The 19,097-nt window shown below is 43.4% G+C and overlaps 1 protein-coding gene across 3 annotated transcripts in view; it reads right to left on the bottom strand.

Annotated features, from left to right (window-relative positions):
- The window catches only part of EMILIN2 (elastin microfibril interfacer 2), a 47,699-nt gene extending 34,266 nt beyond the window's left edge, over nt 1-13,433 (bottom strand). For all 3 annotated transcript variants that reach the window (XM_081325138.1, XM_081325137.1, XM_081325136.1), the window contains exons 1-2: nt 12,936-13,433; nt 8,328-8,450 (exon numbers count right to left, since the gene is read on the bottom strand). In XM_081325138.1, coding sequence (XP_081181264.1) covers nt 8,328-8,450; nt 12,936-13,051 — 239 coding nt within the window. In that variant the 5' untranslated portion in view covers nt 13,052-13,433. The remainder of the gene's footprint in view (nt 1-8,327; nt 8,451-12,935) is intronic.
- Nucleotides 13,434-19,097: the final 5,664 nt, after the last annotated feature.

Consider the following 19,097-nt stretch of genomic DNA (forward strand, 5'->3'; position numbering starts at 1 on the left):
AGCCGGTCGCCACCATCTCCTATGCAGACCTCACTGAGGGGCTGAGTAAATACTTCATGCCCCTCAAGTCAGAACTCTACTGGAGAGTGAACTTCGCTCGGAAACTCCAGCTTCCTGACGAGCCAGCAAATGACTTCATAACCAGGGTCAGACATGCCGCACGTCGGTGCCGGTTCCCGGATTTGGAAGACCGAATCCGGGACCAGATTGTCATAGGGCTCAAGGACGAACGGCTGAGGAAGAAGCTGATCGCCAAGCCTGAAATGACAATGACCGATGTGGCTAGGGAAGTCATCGCATACGAAGACTGCCACGGAGACGACCGACGGGTACCGGACAGCGGACCACGGGGGTCCGTGCACCAGGAAGACGGCAGGTTCAGCGGGTCTGAGGACGACGATGGCCCCACAGATATAGACGCGGTGCAACGGCGGTTCGAGAAACTGAGGATGCAACGCAACTACAAGGGGGGCCCTGCCAACAATCAGAGGGGGCCCAACTTCCCGACAAACAGGGCGAAGTGTGCCAGTTGCGGCGGAAGCCACCCTAGGGCAACGTGCCGGTTCCGCAGTGCCAAATGCCACGGGTGCGGGAAGACAGGCCACCTCAAAGCCGTGTGCCGCAGCCGGAGCCGGGAAAACCTGCACGACCTGGAGGTGACAGCCGAAGGTATGGCCCCATATACACTCAGAGCTAGGCACAGCCCCAGAACCCCAGTGTCTAATGTAAGGGGGAGGGCGGAGAAACATACAGTCCACAGCATTCTTAAGCCCAAAATCAAGGTGGACGTCCGGATTCATGGAATTCCCTGTGAGATGGAGGTGGACTCTGGGTCCTCCGTCTCACTAATCTCATGGCAAACGTACAGGGACATTTGTAACCGAAGTAGGAAAAGGCCCGCCCTTAGACCCACCAAACTCCGCCTAGCCGACTTCCAGAAAACGCCCATTAAACTCCGGGGAAAAGCTTCCGTCCCCGTAGAGTTCAAAAAATTTAAAGGATCCCTTCCTATTTTGGTGACCCAAGAAAACAGAATAAGCCTGCTAGGATTAGACTGGTTTGAGGCACTAGGAATAGCGTTGACAGGTGTCAACGCCATTCAGCTGTCAAAATTGGAATCCGTCTGCTGTCAATTCGCGGACGTTTTTGACAGCTCACTAGGGAAATACACGGGACCGCCCGTATCACTTAAACTGAACCCAAATGTGATGCCTGTCAGAATCAAGGCCAGAAGGGTTCCCTTCGCCTTGAGGGGAAAAATAGAAGCGGAGCTTGACAGATTAACAAACTTAGGGGTCCTCGAACCGGTAGAAGGGGCCGAGTGGGAGACACCCATAGTGACCCCTGTTAAACCAAACGGCCAAATTAGATTATGTGCCGATTATAAAGCGACCCTCAACCTCGCTTTAAACGCACATGCCTACCCGGTACCGGCTGTCAAAGACATCCTCGCGGCCATTAAGTCAGGCGCCATATTTGCCAAGTTAGACTTGGCGCAGGCGTATTTACAGTTGCCTGTCACCCCTGACACCGCTTTGGCTCAAACAATAGTCACCCACAAGGGAGCATTCAAAATTAACCGCCTTCAATTCGGCATCTCTGCAGCCCCGGGAATCTTCCAGGAAATCATGGAGAAAACACTTAAGGGAATTCCCGGGGTCTGCCCATATTTTGACGACGTCCTAATTGCAGGGGATTCAGAAAATGACCTGGCTGACAAACTAACTAAGGTACTCCTAAGGTTCAGGAAGGCCGGTCTCAAATTAAAAAGAGACAAATGCTCCATCGGGGTGCCCTCAACAGAGTTCTTAGGTTTTAAAATAGACGCTAAGGGAATTCACCCCACGGACACAAAAATTAAAGCTATCAAAACAGCACCGACCCCCAAAAACAAACAAGAACTTCAGGCTTTCTTAGGGTTAGTCAACTTTTACCACACCTTCCTACCGCATAAAGCCTCCATTGCAGAACCCTTACATAGATTATTAGACAAGGGCAAACCCTGGACGTGGACCCCTGAGCATGATAAAAGTTTTAACCTCCTAAAAAACTTACTCTCCAGCAGCACAACGGTAGCCCTGTTTAACGATCAGCTGCCCTTATGTCTCGCCTGCGATGCCTCCCCGTACGGCATCGGAGCGGTCCTAAGCCATTTAACTAAAGAAGGAATACAGACCCCTGTAGCGTTCTATTCGAGAACGCTGTCAAAACCTGAGCGGAATTACGCTCAAATCGATAAAGAGGCTCTAGCTATAGTGGCCAGCGTAAAAAAATTTCATGATTACCTGTATGGCCGACCATTTACTATTTATACTGATCATAAACCCCTGTTAGGACTCTTTACAGTAAACAGGCTAACGCCACAAATATTATCTCCCCGCATCCTGAGATGGTCTACATTTCTATCAGCCTATTCGTACAAACTAGAATACAGACCAGGGAAAACCATGGGCCATGCAGACGGCCTGAGCAGACTGCCGCAAACAACTGTTGACCCAGACCCAGCACCAGCTGGAAGAATACTGGCTATCTCTGAGCTGCCAGAATGCCCCTTATCTGTCAAAGATATCTCCGCAGCTACCGCGGCAGACAAAATCCTAGGCAGAGTCCTAGGATATGTCACAACGGGCTGGCAATATTCGCCCCAGGAACCACAATTCCAACCTTACTTCTTAAAACAAAAGGAATTATCCACCCATCAGGGATGTCTCTTATGGGGCAGCAGAGTAATCATCCCTGACAAACACAGACTTAAAGTACTACAGAGCCTCCACGAAGGGCACCCGGGCACCGTCAAAATGAAGGCTCTGGCCAGGAGCTATGTTTGGTGGCCGGGTATAGACAAACACATTGAGGCACACGTAGCTGGCTGCTATTCCTGCCAGCTAGTTAGAGCAGCCCAGCCACAGGCGTCCATACATAGATGGGAAACGACAAAGTCACCTTGGTCTCGCATTCATATAGATTATGCAGGTCCGTTCCAGGGACAATCATTCCTAATTGTCGTAGACAGCTTTTCAAAATGGCTAGAAGTGGCACCAGTAGCCAATACAACTTCCTCGGCCACTATACAAGTTTTAAGGGGATTATTCGCCACGCATGGCCTCCCTGATGTTATAGTTTCCGATAACGGCCCCCAATTTACCTCCTACGAATTCCAGAGTTTCACAACGGCGAACTCTATTAGGCACACCACCTCGGCTCCCTTTCACCCATCGTCGAACGGCTTGGCAGAGGTGATGGTAAAATCAACCAAGGAGGCACTGCGCAAGATCATCTCCGGCAACTGGCACCAAAGGCTGGCACAATTTCTTCTCTCCCAACACACCACGCCTTGCACAACTACCGGAAAGTCCCCAGCAGAGCTTCGCTGGGGCAAAAGATTGACCACCAGACTGGACCGTCTCCACCCAGACAGATCCCCTCCAGACCCAGAACTACCCCTCCATCATAGAACTCTCAACACTGGGCAAGCTGTCTGGGCTAGAAACTATGGGGGAGGGAACAAATGGACACAAGGGGTGGTCATCGAACAAACAGGCCCCTTATCATACATCATTGACATTGGACAAAATATACATATCCGCCGACACATAGACCAACTACGCCAACGCAGTCCTCAAAACATAGGGGGTAGGGGGGACGACGAAATACCGACAGAAGCACCGGCGCAAAGACTGGCACGTCAAGACTCCCCTGACCGGAACATACCATTTCAACACCCCACTCCAATCAACGCAGATCCAGCAGAGCCAAACCCCCCACCCCCGGAGCCAACCCAAGAAGCGCCAAAAGAACCAGAACATACTACCGAGACTACCCCCCGGCGCTCCGAGAGATTAAAGAAACCTCCCACATACCTGAAAGACTACGAATGGGGAAACCCAAAAAAGAAACAGTTGGGGTAAATTCAACTCAATCAGAGGGAGGGGGAAGGGGTGTTGTGTATTTACTAATTGTTATTATAGTGAGTTAAACAGAAGTTACAAGGGCTGAGGTAAAACCGCGGCAGCTTTTGACAGCTGTCAAAAGCTGCCGGGCGAAACCGCGCAAGCGCCAACAATTGACAGTTCAACACGCGCTACAGATGACAGCTCCGAGCTGTCAAAACCGGACGGCTCCGATTGGCGGAGACTACGGCGCGGGAACAGTCTCACCCCTGATTGGTCAAGCCGCCGGCAGCTGTCAGTATAAATAGATGTCTTGTTCCCTTGTTCTTTGCCTGGTTCCGAATAAAAAGTTAAACTGTTAACTTGCTGTCTCGCCTGCTTCTTGAGTAAAGCAGTTTCCTTTAGAAACATTCTGCGATAGTTTACAGGAGTGTTTGAAGTTATAACATCTACCACCTGTGTTTTTCATTGAGATCTAAGGTTTGTCTTGAAAAGATGCACTGCCTTCCTGAAATCAAATATAGTGGCATCAAGAGATGTGATAATACATATCTTGAGAACTTATCATATGAACAGAAAGTTCTGACTTTGTTTTCCAATGTATTGCTTTCTTTGTTCATTTTTTTAAAAATTGCAACATACACTAGGAGAGAAATGCTAGTAGTCAAGTTGTTGGGGAGGTTGCCTTTAATTTGGTTCCTGGGCTGGTCCCTTCAATTTTTTGGGCAAGGTTTTTGGAAAGTGGCTTGCCATTGTCTCCTTCCTTGAAATGAGAGAGTGACTGGCCCAAGGTCACCCGTTTGGGTGCATGCCTAAGGCAGGACTAGAATTCACTGTCTCCTGGCTTCTAGCCTGGTGCCTTAATTACTACACCAAGCAGGCTCTCCAGCCATTCTGTAGTATAATGAATATGTATGCTCTGTTTTTATGAACTTTGTATACTACAGTATTATAAATTATATAAAACTTATTCATAGAAAAATGTAGCTTTAAGTTTTTCAGAGGGTGTTTACAACATTACACAGTATTATCTTAGTAAAATACATGTGCCAGAATAAAAAGAAACCCATGGGGAAAAAAAACACTGGGCTCATTTTTTCTATTCTTTCTGCAATTTAGTTAAATAAGCCAATTAAATAACGTCAGGATTTATAACTGGCTTCAATCAGCTAATTTGGTCAAAACTTCCATTTCTGGCTTGTATATAATTTTAAAGCAGGAACTGACCAAAGGAAAACTGAATGTATTCACCCTTCCAGCTGCATGCAATGTGTTCAACCAACTTTCTGCCTGTGCAAGTAATGCTGTCTGCTAGTGAATTATCCTTCCTTTCTTCCAAAATAATCATGAATAAGAAGCAGAGCAATGAGCCTCTTCCTCTTCTTTGCATGCACTGAATTAACCTGAAGTTCTTTTGGGCAAGTTAACCCCTTATTCAAAAGGACACCATCTACTACATGAGAATGAGGGACCATAGCAAGCAAGTCATAAATATGCTAAAACAAAGCAGGGTCTGGAATATATATATTACATCCAGAGAGTATGGTCCATTTTTCAAAGCATATAAAGTCATATAATAAGGATTATGGGTCACCATGATGGAGAGAACATTAAGCCAGCAACACTAAGCCATTCAATTATACCGCTACATGAAGTTATTCATTGTGAAATTTTTATATTTGCACTCTATTATCATTTTAAACATTAACAGAGCATTATCCTCTTCTTTAAAACATCAAGTAACATTAAAGCTCAAATACAGATGTCTATGTTTCATTTGGACAAAAGGGAAACTAGTGTGAACTTCATGGTTAGTTGTGAATGATGCATAAGAGTATAAACCTCTGTGCAAATAAGATAAAAGAGGTGTGTTGTTGCTCTTTGTAGATAGAGATAAGTAATATTAGGTCAGAGGATGTAAGATGAAAAGTTCATTCCACCCAGCAATCTGGGATTTATAAACAAAAATCTCAAAAGACTGAAATACGTGTTTAAAATACTTTACATCTTCTGTCTTTTCAATACTTAATGCCTTAGTTACCCACCCAATGTAATTAATAAGCTAGAATATATAAAAAATCTATTCCTGGTTCTTTCTGGTACATTCTAGTACTTCTCCAACAATATTTTCTTGTGTGTATTTTAAAACATATTGGGCTATTTGAATGCATTATTAAAAATGATATAATTCTTCACCTATAAAGACAGAGATATGTTAGAAATTGATGCATACGTAATGCTGTTTGTTCAAATGTAACCCTTATCCAAGTTTGTTCATGTTCATGTAAGGCAGGGGTGTCAAACTCAATTTCATTGAGGGCCGCATCAGCATTGCGGTTGCCCTCAGGGGGCCGGGTGGGTATGGCCAGGGTGGGTGTGGCCTACTGGGTGGGCATGGCTAGAGTGCGTATGGCCTACTGGGTGGGCATGGCCAGCTCTACATCATTCGCATCAAGGGTGCCTATGGGGGCCTGGGCAGGAGTGGGACAGATCTGAGGGTCTCTGGCAGAAGGAGGGTCTCTGGGCCAAGGCAGTGGGGGCTGTTCCCTCACTGTTTCCAGGATGGCTTCGCGGGCCACATGAAACCACTTCGCGGGCCGGATCCGGCTCCCAGGCCTTGTGTTTGACATGTCTGATGTAAGGTAACATCTTAGCCTCAGGTATTCCTCCCTCCCCTTCTTTCCCTTTTATAAGCTAAAAAGGAAACTGGAGAGTTTTATTTCCACTTCTGAGTATGTAGCTTTACATTGTTTCAACCCAGTCAACAGAAAATTTCTTTTAAGTAGTACTGATTATGGTAAAAGTAATTTACAGAGGAAAAGACACAAAAGGAAAAAAAACCACAGGGAAAGAGCAGTGGTGGGATTCAGCCAGTTCGCACCAGTTCAGCAGAACCGGTAGCTAATTCTTTGTTGCCCAGGCCCAGAATGGACTTCCGGAAGCGGCATCCACACATAGAACTGGTTGTTCACATATTTGAATCCCACCCCTGGGAAAGAGTATATAATATATACCCTCCTTACATTCTTTTAGAATTCTCAAGCCGTAGTTGGACACATATTTTCGAGGTTAAAATGCACCTATGGTGATATCATGGGATTCATCAACCACAGCTGAACTTTTGTGTCTGGAGGCAGTTAGAGAAGCAAACAGGACAGTTAACACTTCTTCCCTACTTTTTCCAGGAACAACTCAGATACTTTGCCTTACCTGTTTGGCAAACAAATCCCCAAATCCTTAATTACAAGAGAGGCAACTGACATAAAGAAAAGACAGAGGGATCCTGTGCCTTCCATTAGTCACACTGCCACTTCCCTTGTCAGCAACAAGCTAGTTACAATCACATTTGCAATTCTGCTATTGCTTTAGATATAATTTTATATTTGAAATTCAGAATATTACAAAAATTGGGGTTAGTAGATTGAGAGCCAGACCAAGACTATGTACCATAGTCAAGACTCTTGGCATTGAAACAGTGTGATTTACTTGCTATACTTTCTCAAATATGGGAATAAAGTATCTTCTAAGTATTTCTCAATTTGAGAACAAAGTAATGGAATGGTTTCTGGTACTATATTTCATAGAAGATCCACTTGGACAGATGCAATGGCACCCACAGGATTATTCTGATGAAAACAATACCATGAAGTTTCACTACAAGTTCTGCCTCTTTTGAGCATGTGTTGTCACACATGCAAAAAAAGGGGGTGAGGCTTGTGTTATTATGTTGTTCACATCAGTCTGACATCCCTCCCCTGCCACTACTTCCAAATGGCTAGCTGTTGGTCAGATGGCTAGCTAAGATTTCTATTTTAACAACTCTTCCAATGGGTTTGTGGTTTCTATTTAATAAAAGTGTAACACTTTACATTCCAAAATATGTATTTCTGGATATCAAGGGAACACACATTTCAAACACAGACTAAAAATTATGGGTATATTTTGGCTTCATCCCAATTATTTCAAAGACTGCTAGTGATTTACAACAAAGTTTATGACTGCTCAGGATACCTGCAACCTGCAAATGAAAAACATAAAAGTCGAAGAATAAAATTGTTTCCACCAACAAGCGGTCACACAGATTGAACAGTAAACTGAACAAAACGCTAGGTACTAAATATGTAAACTCTGATTGAAGTATTATGAAAAAACTCTTATCTGGTATTAGTCTTAAATTAGTTATGTAATTATAACATTTGTGCAATTTCCTTCTTTAGTCTGAATAATGTAACAATAAATTGTTCAATGATTTATTGAGTCAACTTCTCTAATTTGCTTCAGCTGTCTTGGACTATAATATAAATATTTTATGCTGTAGTTTCAATTTTTTTAAAAAAAAATGGTACAGATCCTCATGATATGCTGCTTATGGCCATACTGCTTTGCTGAAAAAGATAATCAAATATTCTCCCATTCTAGATTGGTATTCTTACTTACACAGGAGCATGTGGGCAGGGTTCTTGGTTCCAAAGACATACATACTGAACTTGAACAAAACTTTCAGTGCCATCCAGCACAGAGCAGCTCACATTCTTGTTCACTACGTAGGCACACCAGTTTCTGTAGAGACAGAGAACAGAAAAGGCACACATTACAGTACATACTATTAAACTATTTGTCTAAATCAAATATGTAACATTGGTCAAATGTTTTACCCAAGAGAGAATCAAAGCAGAGAAGCAATTATTTTCTTCCACTTCCTACCACTGGTCCAACACATGAGGAACACAGAAGATCCTCTAGCTATAATGCATGTGTTCTTTTTGGATGCAAATATAGGAGTTAAATAAAATTCAGAGACTAACAGAATGTATGAGGATAAGAGCTCATTTTATGTATGTCTACTCAAATGCAAGATGAGCCATGTTCCCAGATAAGTAGACACAGAATTTGTGTTTTTGTATTTTGAGATACGGAGACATAAATCCCTCATTCCAAAATGCAAAAGAGACAGGATTCGTACACATTGTGCTAAATCATAATATGGTTTTACTTAAGGACTAATGTATTAAATAATGCAACGTTTATGTTTTATAAGCTGTGGCTGATTATCAGTGAGTCAAACAGTGTCTGTGGGGGTGAGAACAGGTGGAGTAATAATGATACAAATACATCACGATGCAAACTCTGCATGCCAAACAACTGTAGGAAACTAAATGAAAAAAGGCAAATATTTTAAGTACATAAATCAGATTTCAATACCTTTGTTTACTGTTTTGCTTGCTGGAATTAAATTTTCCTATTCTAATAGAACTCTATTCTTTTCTTTAAAGATTAAGTATTGCCATCTGTGTGGAATTTTGCTTAATAAAATTTTGAAACATTCAACTACAACAAAAAAACTTAAGTGTCAGGCTACTCTCAATAACAATAGCCCTGGAAAAAGCATGAACAGGCATTCAAGAATTCAAGTCTCCAAAACAGTAGATATATTTATTATTTTTAAAACAAATTATTTTTTGTAAACCAGGGATGTCCAGCTTTGCCAACGTTTAGACTTGTGGACTTCAGCTTTCAGAATTCCTCATCCAACTGGGAGTTGAAGTCCAAAAGTCTTGTTGTTGCCAAGATTGGACATCCCTGACTCGAACCATTGTGAAAGTTGTTAAGCAAATCACTGAGGTTGTTAAGTGAACCATGCTTCCCCTATTGACTTTGCTTGTTGGAAGTTAGCTGGGAAGATTATAAATGGTGATCATGTGACTCCAGAACAGTGCAAGTGTCATAAATACACACAAGTTGCCAAGCAAATTTTGATCACGTGACCATGGGGATGCTGCAATGGTCGTAAATGTGAAAACTGGTCATAAGTAACTTTTTTCAGTGCCATTCAGAAACTCTGAACTGTCACTAAACAAATGGTTGTAAGTAGAGGACTACATATAAATGTTATACAAAAATGGTAGGTTTCCAGTGCCTAGTAAAATGAGGACCCAGATTGTTGGGGGCAATTAAGCTGACTTTGTAATAATGCCGCTTGGGGTGTGTGTGAAAGCCCTAATAAGCAGGCATATACATAGAATGAAGGCTACTGCTAAGCTTGTAAGCCGCCCTGAGTCTTCGGAGAAGGCCGGGATATAAATGGAATTAAAATAAAAAATAAATAAATAAAGTGCTATCTAAAGTAATGTAGACTTTTCACACAACTTTTTATGTAAATGAGGAACAATAGACACAAAAGTGACATGGGGGGTAGCTCAACAATTACACCTGCCTACTTGGATGACCTCCTGCAAGAGAGACTACCAAAAAAATCTCATCCCCAACTGGAATACCATTTAGAAAGACAAAGTGAAACATAAATTTCTATTGAAATCATTACTTCAGATGTCAACACTATCTAGATGGAACGACAAAAATGTGATAAAATTAAAGAACACTTAATAAAGTCATCTAAGACAATGTTCACAAATTTGGTGTCTTTACAGTGTATGCTGTAAATCAGGCTGAGGATTATGGAAGCTATAGTTTCACATCTGGCGAATACCAAAATATGGAACACTGATATACATTTTCATTTGACTATGGGATATTAGCAAAACAGAGGCACCTAGTAAATTATGGCTTCTTCATGTAAGCATAGATAAAACATATCTTAATGCGTACAGTGTAACTGTGTACTTTTTTATCTTATACATCTGCACAGTACCATTTCCAACTGCTTTATCCTCACTCTACAACTCCCAGTAGCAAGAGGCATTCGGCTCTACTCAGGACTTTTCCCTGCTTGCACATAACCATGGCAGGACATACTCCATACTCTTTTTTCTGCTATTTTTTTGCCTATTACAAAAGAAGAGCCCTGGTGGTGCAGCAGTTAGAATGCAGGCAAACTCTGCCCACAGCCTGGAGTTCAATCCTGATGGGGCACTCAGACTTCCATCCTTCCGAGGTTGATAAAATGAGGACCTATATTTTGGGAGGCAATATCATGGCTTTGTAAACTGCTCAGAGAGTGCTGTAAAGCCCAATGGAGTGGTATATAAGCCTAAATGCCATTGATATTGCTAAATGCTAAGAGCGTATCTAGCACTCTCCATAGAAACAGTAGGAGAAAATAGACAAGTGTTTTACTGCCCTAAAACTACCTGTATATACTTGTTCCATTTGAGAATAGATACTTGCTTGAATTGTATTGTAACTTTTATTTTATTTATAATAAATACTCTTAAGAGCTCTTGGATTCTTGTTCCTTATTTCCAATCCAGATTGTAAAGAGGGAATAACAGAATAACACAGTTAGAAGGGACCTTTGAGGTCTTCTAATTCAACCCTTGCTCAAGCAGGAAACCCTATAACATTTCATACAAATGGTTGTCCAGTCTCTTCTTAAAAATTTCCAATGTTGGAGCATTCACAACTTCTGGAGGCACGTTGTTCCACTGATTATTGTTCAAACTGTCAGGAAATTTGTCCTTACTTCTAGATTGGTCCTCTCCTTGATTAGTTTCCATCCATTGCTTCTTGTCTTGCCTTCAAGTGCTTTGGAGAATAGGTTGACCCTCTCTTCTATGTGGCAGCCCCTCAAATATTGGAACACTGCTATCATATCACCCCTAGTCCTTTTTTTCATTAAACTAGAGATACACAGTTCCTGCAACTGTTCTTTGTATGTTTTATCATCTTTGTTGCTTTTCTTTGCACTCTTTCTAGAGTCTCAACATTTTCTTTATATTGTGGTGACCAAAACTGGATGCAGTACTCCAAGTGTGATAAATATTACATCCAGGGTGCTCATTCTGCTTTGGAACATGTTTAGTGCTGTCTGGGAATAGCACTAAATTCATGTTCAAAAGAACTCAAGTATTACTGATATCAATTGATGATTGGGCTCTCCTTGATTAACCAATGAAAAAAAATGCCATCTCTGGATGGCAAGATGGGTGACATATAAATTTAATAAATAAAGACAAGACACTTTGACAGCTAAACAAATAGTCTAAGCAATGTCAACATGTGTTTTCACCAAAGGGAAGACCAGCCTGATAGTATTCATACGCTATAGAAACAGCAGAGAATATTCTTTTGCTATCAGAAATAATAATCTCCAACTGACAAGAAGCACAATCTGAATTTAGATATCACATAGAGAATAAGTATTGGATTGTGTGCTGAAGAGTGCATACGCTGCATTCATTGCAATTGGTTCCACTGTTGTTTGTTTTTTGTTAGCCACTAGGGCTAAAATCATTTGTCCAGAAAATTTGGCCTGCCATAGATTGGTATGACATAAATTCATTGTATGTACATTGTATGTACATAAATTCATTGGAGCTGTCAGGTGTCAATCAATAATCCTAACCTTAAGTCATTGGTGGGCGGGCGGGGACAAAGCACAACAATGTCAAAATAAGCAGAAGTACCTGACTGGTACTGAAATTCAGTGGCAGGCGAACTGTTTTGGGTTGGCTAAAAAGGAACCAGAGCTCTAAATTCAGTCAAAGGCATGACACTGTACAAATATTCAAAAGGAAGAAATGAATCACAAAATAAACGTTGTAGAAGGAATCAGCCAATTCAAGTCGTACACGGAAACTCATGGAAGGCACGTGTGAACTCAGCCCAAGTTCTTTCAGAAGATGGCAGCTCCGGCAGGCCGTGCTTCCCAGCCCAGAAGGTGTAACTGACTACATGGATCAGGGAAGAGGTTCCCTAGGCTCGCCAATCCACCCATTCTCCATTTTGCCACCATTTGCTCCAAACTGGCAGGTTTGAGAATGTTGTGTAGTGGGTAGCTTAATACATAACAGAGAAGAGAGTATCAAACTCGCCTCTGACCTCGCCTCTTCCGACCTGTCAAGACCAGGGAGAAAAGCCGGGAGTCAGCGGGTATCCAAGAGACTGGGGAACTCCACCCGTCGACTCTGGGTTTTACATTGTTCACCCTGCAGCATTGCAAATGGCAGGGAAATAATCTGTGAGCCCCCAGAGGTCTCTGTACGCGGCCCAGAGGCAGACCTGAAATGTTCAAATAGTTTTCCCGAGGCCCGGAGAAGGGAAGGTGGATTGGGGAAAGCCGGGTCGGAGGGGCGGAAGGAGTCTTACTTGTTTCTGGCGCCCGAACGACCTGGAGCCGAGTGGGGGGAGACCAGACTGAGGCAGCCCCCGAGAGACAAGACGAGCGCCACAGCGCAGCCGAAGGGCTTCCCAAGCAGCTCCATTTCCGCTCGAACTGGCGCGCCACCCGCTCACTTGACTCGCGTGGGAAGCGACGAGGCGTGAAGATGCAGAGCCGCTGTGGTGGGATTCGCCTGCCCGCTGGCTACTCTGTTCGTCGCTTCTTACACGCCTTTTCTCTTCTCCCGCCACTTTTTTTTTTTTTTTTTTGCTTCACTTCGGTTCAGTTCTCCCGCTGAGATTTTCCACCGGCGCAAGAAATCCCACCGACTCTCCCTTCAGCCCGCTCGCTTCTTCCCTTCTTCTTCCTCCAAAGTTTCCGCCCTCCGGTTCGCACATCCTACCCGAAGGGTGGCTAGCCTCCATCTCCTCCTCCTCCTCCACCCCCCTTCTTCTCTGACCAAACAGCGTGCAACCCTTTCTCATTCTTGCTAAGCAGAAAGGCACAAATTGCTCTCGGCGTTCTTCTGAGAAGAGCGTGTGGAGAGTTGAGGAGAAACAGCGTGTGGTGGCCGTGAGAAACTAAGTGGTAGTGAAGGGTTTGAGACTGGTGCCTATTCCTGGCTCTTCGAGGAGTCACGCAAGCACCCCGGATGCCTCGCCTCCATCCCCTCGCTTACGGAGCCCTTTGTCAGGAGGCCTCTTTAATCTCTCTCTGCTGGGGAAAGCTTTGCGAGTTTCCGACCAGAAGGAGTTTTAGCTTCCAAACCGTCCCCTCCCTGGCCCTTTTCGTTCCATTCAGTTGAGGACTGGTTGAACCTTTTCCTTTTCCAAGAATACTCTTACACAATGCAGCAAACACGTCCAAAACAAGCGCTCAGTATGTTTAGGCACTTTAGTAAGCAGCTAGACAACCCCTGCCTCCTTGGGACATTGTTTCAGGATTTTGGACATATTCCGTAAGAAAGTCACTTCGAGATGCCTTGGCTCAAAAACTGTTGCCCCGTGATGCAGCATTTTCCCCATTTAAAGGTCATGAGTCATGACAATAAGTGTTTTAGTAGTACATAGATAGGCCAAAGAAAGTTCCTTATCCTTTAAAGGCATGCATATACTGCACACTTTATTTTGCTGTCATACCTTGAAGATACATCATGGTTCATTTCTTTAAAAAGTCTAATTATTGTAATAATCTGCAAACTTTTGCACAGTCACAAGACCTCTTACTTGAAGAAATCTCATTAATCATCTGCTTTTACATCAAAAACAAAGTTACTGAACAAAAGCATGCAAACTTGTCTAGCTGAATAAACTTAGAACTATATGCTTGTTGACAACAATTTGCAATAGCAATAGCAATATCACTTAGACTTATATACAAGTTCATAGTGCTTTACAGCCCTCTCTAAGCGGTTTACAGAGTCAGCATATTGCCCCCCAACAATCTGGGCCCTCATTTTACCGACCTCAGAAGGATGGAAGGCAGAATCAACCTTGAGTTGGTGAGAATTGAACTTCTGGCAGTTGGCAGAATTAGCCTGCAATATTGCATTCTAACCATTGCACCACCCTGGCTCTTCAAAACTTGAAATAAGTCATTAGTTCAGTATAACAGAACAATGTCCTTGAAGGAATGAAAATTACTACTTCGGATGTAGAAGATGTTTTGAATATAAATTAGGACACATTTGTACGTTGTGAGGAAATATTTGCTCCATGAAAAGCAATTACACATAGGCTCAATCTCAATAAATATTTGTTTTTATTAGTAATTTTAAAGCTAGTTTTTAATATACTTTGAAGAAAGAATTTAAGGTTTTCTACCAGTCATAGCAGAGAGTTCTGATAACACATGATCCACTGGAGAAGGAAATGGCAGGGACCTAACAGAGGCAGAAGAGATTAAGAAGAGATGGCAAAGTTACTCAGAACTATACAAGAATGAGCTTAACGTCCCTGATAACCACGATGAGATGGTCACTGACCTCGAGCCAGACATCCTAGAATGTGAAGTTAAGTGGGCCTTAGAAAAGCTGAGCAACAACAAAGCTAGTGGAGGTGACAGTATTCCAGCTGAGCTATTCATAATCTTAAAAGACGATGCAGTAAAAGTGTTACACTCAATTTGCCAGCAAATTTGGAAAACTCAACAGTGGCCACAGGATTGGAAAAGATCAGTTTACATTCCAATTCCAAAGAAAGGCAGTGCCAAAGAATGTTCAAACTATCACACCATTGCACTCATTTCACATGCTAGTAAAGTTATGCTTAAAATCCTACAAGCTAGACTCCAGCAGTATGTGGATTGAGAATTACCAGAAGTACAGGCAGGATTTTGAAGAGGCAGAGGAACTGGAGATCAAATTGCCAACATACGCTGGATCATGGAGAAAGCTAGGGAGTTCCAGAAAAACATCTACTTCTGCTTCATTGACTATGCTAAAGCCTTTGATTGTGTGGATCACTACAAACTGTGGCAAGTTCTTAAAGAGATGGGAGTACCAGACCATCTCATTTGTCTCTTGAGAAACCTATATGTGGGCCAAGAAGCAACAGTGAGAACTGGACACGGAAGCACTGATTGGTTCAAAATTGGGAAAGGAGTCTGGCAAGGCTGTATACTGTCGCCCTGCCTATTTAACTTATATGCAGAGCACATCATGAGAAAGGCAGGGCTAGATGAATCAAAAGTTGGAATTAAGATTGCCAGGAGAAATATCAACAACCTAAGATATGCAGATGATACCACTCTAATGGCAGAAAGTGAAGAGGAACTAAAGAGCCTCTTGTTGCGGGTGAAGAAGGAGAGTGCAAAAGTTGGGTTGAAACTTAACATTAAGAAAACCAAGATCATGGCATCCGGCCCTCTCAATTCCTGGCAAATAGATGGGGAAGAAATGGAGGTAGTGACAGATTTTATTTTCCTGGGCTCCAAGATCACTGCAGATGGGGACTGTAGCCAAGAAATGAAAAGACGCTTGCTCCACGGGAGGAAAGCCATGGCAAATCTAGACAGCACACTAAAAAGCAGAGATATCACCCTGTCAACAAAAGTGCGTATAGTCTAGGCTATGGTCTTCCCAGTTGCAATGTATGGCAGTGAAAGTTGTGTTCTGTACCAGCCTGCTACCGGCCTTGCAGAAAGGCAACCCCTGTACAAACGGCAGAGGCTGGAGAGCGTCTGAGGCTGGAAAATGTCTGCCAAGATTTATTACACAAACAAGCAACAAAACATGAAACAAGATACCGGAACTTTGATCCTCAAACGGAGCGGATGCTTTCAGCAACCAGCCCTTCCCCAAACACTCCCTTTATTAGAGTTCAGGGCGTGGCCTCCCTGTGCCTCCTTCCGAGGAGTCCCACAGCCTTTCTCTGCTTGTTCCTGCTTGACTGCCTCCTGCGTCGGGCGTCCTTGAACAGGGCCAGCTGTGGGTCATCATCATCCGCACTGTCGGGCTCGCGCAGCTGAGAAGAGGGGCCTGGCTGGGGGCTCTGCGAAGCCTCCAAGCCATCATCAGCAAGTTCGTCTTCAACACCCTCCTCCTCCCCCTCGTCTGAGTCATCCGAGTCATCCGACCCGGCTGCCGGACCCACAGGCTGACCCTGAATCACAACAAGTTGGACCATAAGAAAGGCTGAGTGCCAAAGAATTGAGGCCTTTGAACTATGGTGCTGGAGAAGACTCCTGCGAGTCCCTTGGACTGCAAGGTGATCCAACCGGTCAGTCCTAGAGGAGATCAAACCTGACTGCTCTTTAGAAGGCCAGATCCTGAAGCTAAAACTCAAATACTTTGGCCACCTAATGAGAAGGAAGGACTCACTGGAGAAGAGCCTAATGCTGGGAAAGATTGAGGGCAAGAGAAGAAGGGGACGACAGAGAATGAGGTGGCTGGATGGAGTCACTGAAGCAGTAGGCGTGAGCTTAAATGGACTCCAGAAGATGGTAGAGGATAGGAAGGCCTGGAGGAACGTTGTCCATGGGGTCGCAATGGGTCGGACACGACTTCGCAGCTAACAACAACGCCTTTAACTGAGTTAGAAGTTTTGATGAGGAAAATAGTGACAGCATAGGCTATAACAAATTGCAGAATGTGCATGTGTTTTTATTTTGAAAGGAAAAAAAATATGACAAATGTGTGAAATCTGGTAAATGGAATGGCATGCATATAATTAATAATACAATCTAGTACATCTTTAGGCAATATAATAGTATGTTCCCTAGAGTTCAATGGAGCTTACTTGATGGCAAGAATAGAACAGCATCATAGTGTCAATATGTTTTAAAATTATATCTTTAATAAATAGGAGGAAAGGAATGAGGAGTTAATGCTGATGTTACTAGCTTGAATAAGCAGTTTTCTAAAGTATTAATGTTTGAACATATGTACACAGAGCATAAACATGCTAGCCAAATTTCATAAATCATGACCAATAATACCAATACAGAATTACCAATAAGTGTAATACTGTACTTCTATTGAAGTTACATACTTGAATTCTTACTGACTTACTGACCAGTCATTCAGTGACTGTTGGGATAGTGCTGAGTGGTACATAATGCTTGTCCTTGAAGTTCCAGCCATCGCATCATCTTTGCACTCATGTGATCACTACTTGGGCTCTTGGCAAACAAAGTTAATGGGGAAATTGGCAAGGAAGGTCATAAGTCACTCAGATATGTCCCTCCAAATCTCCCAGCACATGGGCTCCACTGCACTATCCATCCCCTGGCTTCCCTGCTGCACCATCTATCACTGGTCTACCTAACCTTGGGCTTTGCTGCACCACCCATTCCCTGATCTTCCTATCCTTGCATCCCACTGAGCCATCCCCCTCCTGGCCTTCCTGTGCTTGTGCCCTGCCACAGCACCCCTCATCCCCAGCCTCACCCAACTCATGTAAGGCTTGTACCAGGGCCTCATCAATCTCCCCCCCCTGCAGCACTTCCATGCTCCTTACCTAGGCTCACTGCTGCTTCTCACTTCATGACTTGTGTGGCAACTAGCACTTGTTGCTAAGTGATACAGCTGTATGACGTTGCACTTTATGATCACACCATTTAACAATGGTAATTCCAGTCCGAATTGCCTTCAGAACCAGAAGACTACCTGATTCTTGATTCTTCAACAGCTGTATATAAACACACCTGTATTTCAAACGTCTAAATCAGACATGTCAAACACAAGGCCCGGGGGCCAGATCTGGCCTGTGAAGTGGTTTCATGTGGCCCACGAAGCCATCCTGGAAACAGTGAGGGAATGGCCCCCACTGCCTTGGCCCTGGCCCAGAGACCCCCCTCCTGCCAGAGACCCTCAGATCTGTCCCACTCCTGCCCAGGCCCCCATAGGCACCCTTGATGCCAACGATGTAGAGCTGGCCACGCCCACCCAGTAGGCCATACACACTCTAGCCATGCCCACCCAGCAGGCCACGCCCACCCTGGCCACACCCACCTGAGGGCAACTGCAATGCTGATGCGGCCCTCAATGAAATTGAGTTTGACACCCCTGGTCTAAATGGACCACAAAAAAGAGACAATGTAATTTCTCATTCCATCTTCAGATAGGAGGGTTGCATGTATGAACAGAGACACATCACAAGCTTTCACTATATAAACAAATGGGTGACATTAATTTGAGAGAGAGAGAGAGAGAGAGAGCGCTTGCAGCACCTCCTTGTACTTCTGCTGGATATAAGACCACCAGGCCTTCAAATTTGTCAAAATTTATCAGATGCCTCAGGATGAGACCATGCCTTAATAAGTTGTGTTAGATTAGCACAGGAACATTCTATTTTTAATTTACTATAATTCTCTTTTAAAGGTCCTGCAAACTATATTACTTATAACAGCTCAAAGAAATCAAGAATGAAAGGAAAGAAGGATTCTTGGTATGTTCCTTTACACATTTTTTCATCTCAGGCTGCCATTAAAAAGAACAGCTACTCGCCAAGTATGAATTTACTAGTTTTAAAACTTCTCTTTTCTTTCTCTAGCACCTCTAAAACATTACTCAGGGAAGTTTTTTTCCAGTTTCACATTTCCCTGGGATTTCTCAATGGGCTCTCATCCAAATGCTAAATAGGTCCAATCCTTCCTTAGCTTTTTTGAAATCACTCAAATGCTTCTATGACAAAGTAATTGCCAAAATA

Source organism: Vipera berus, assembly GCF_964194415.1.
Source record: "Vipera berus genome assembly, chromosome: 3".
Taxonomy (NCBI): Eukaryota; Metazoa; Chordata; class Lepidosauria; order Squamata; family Viperidae; genus Vipera; species Vipera berus.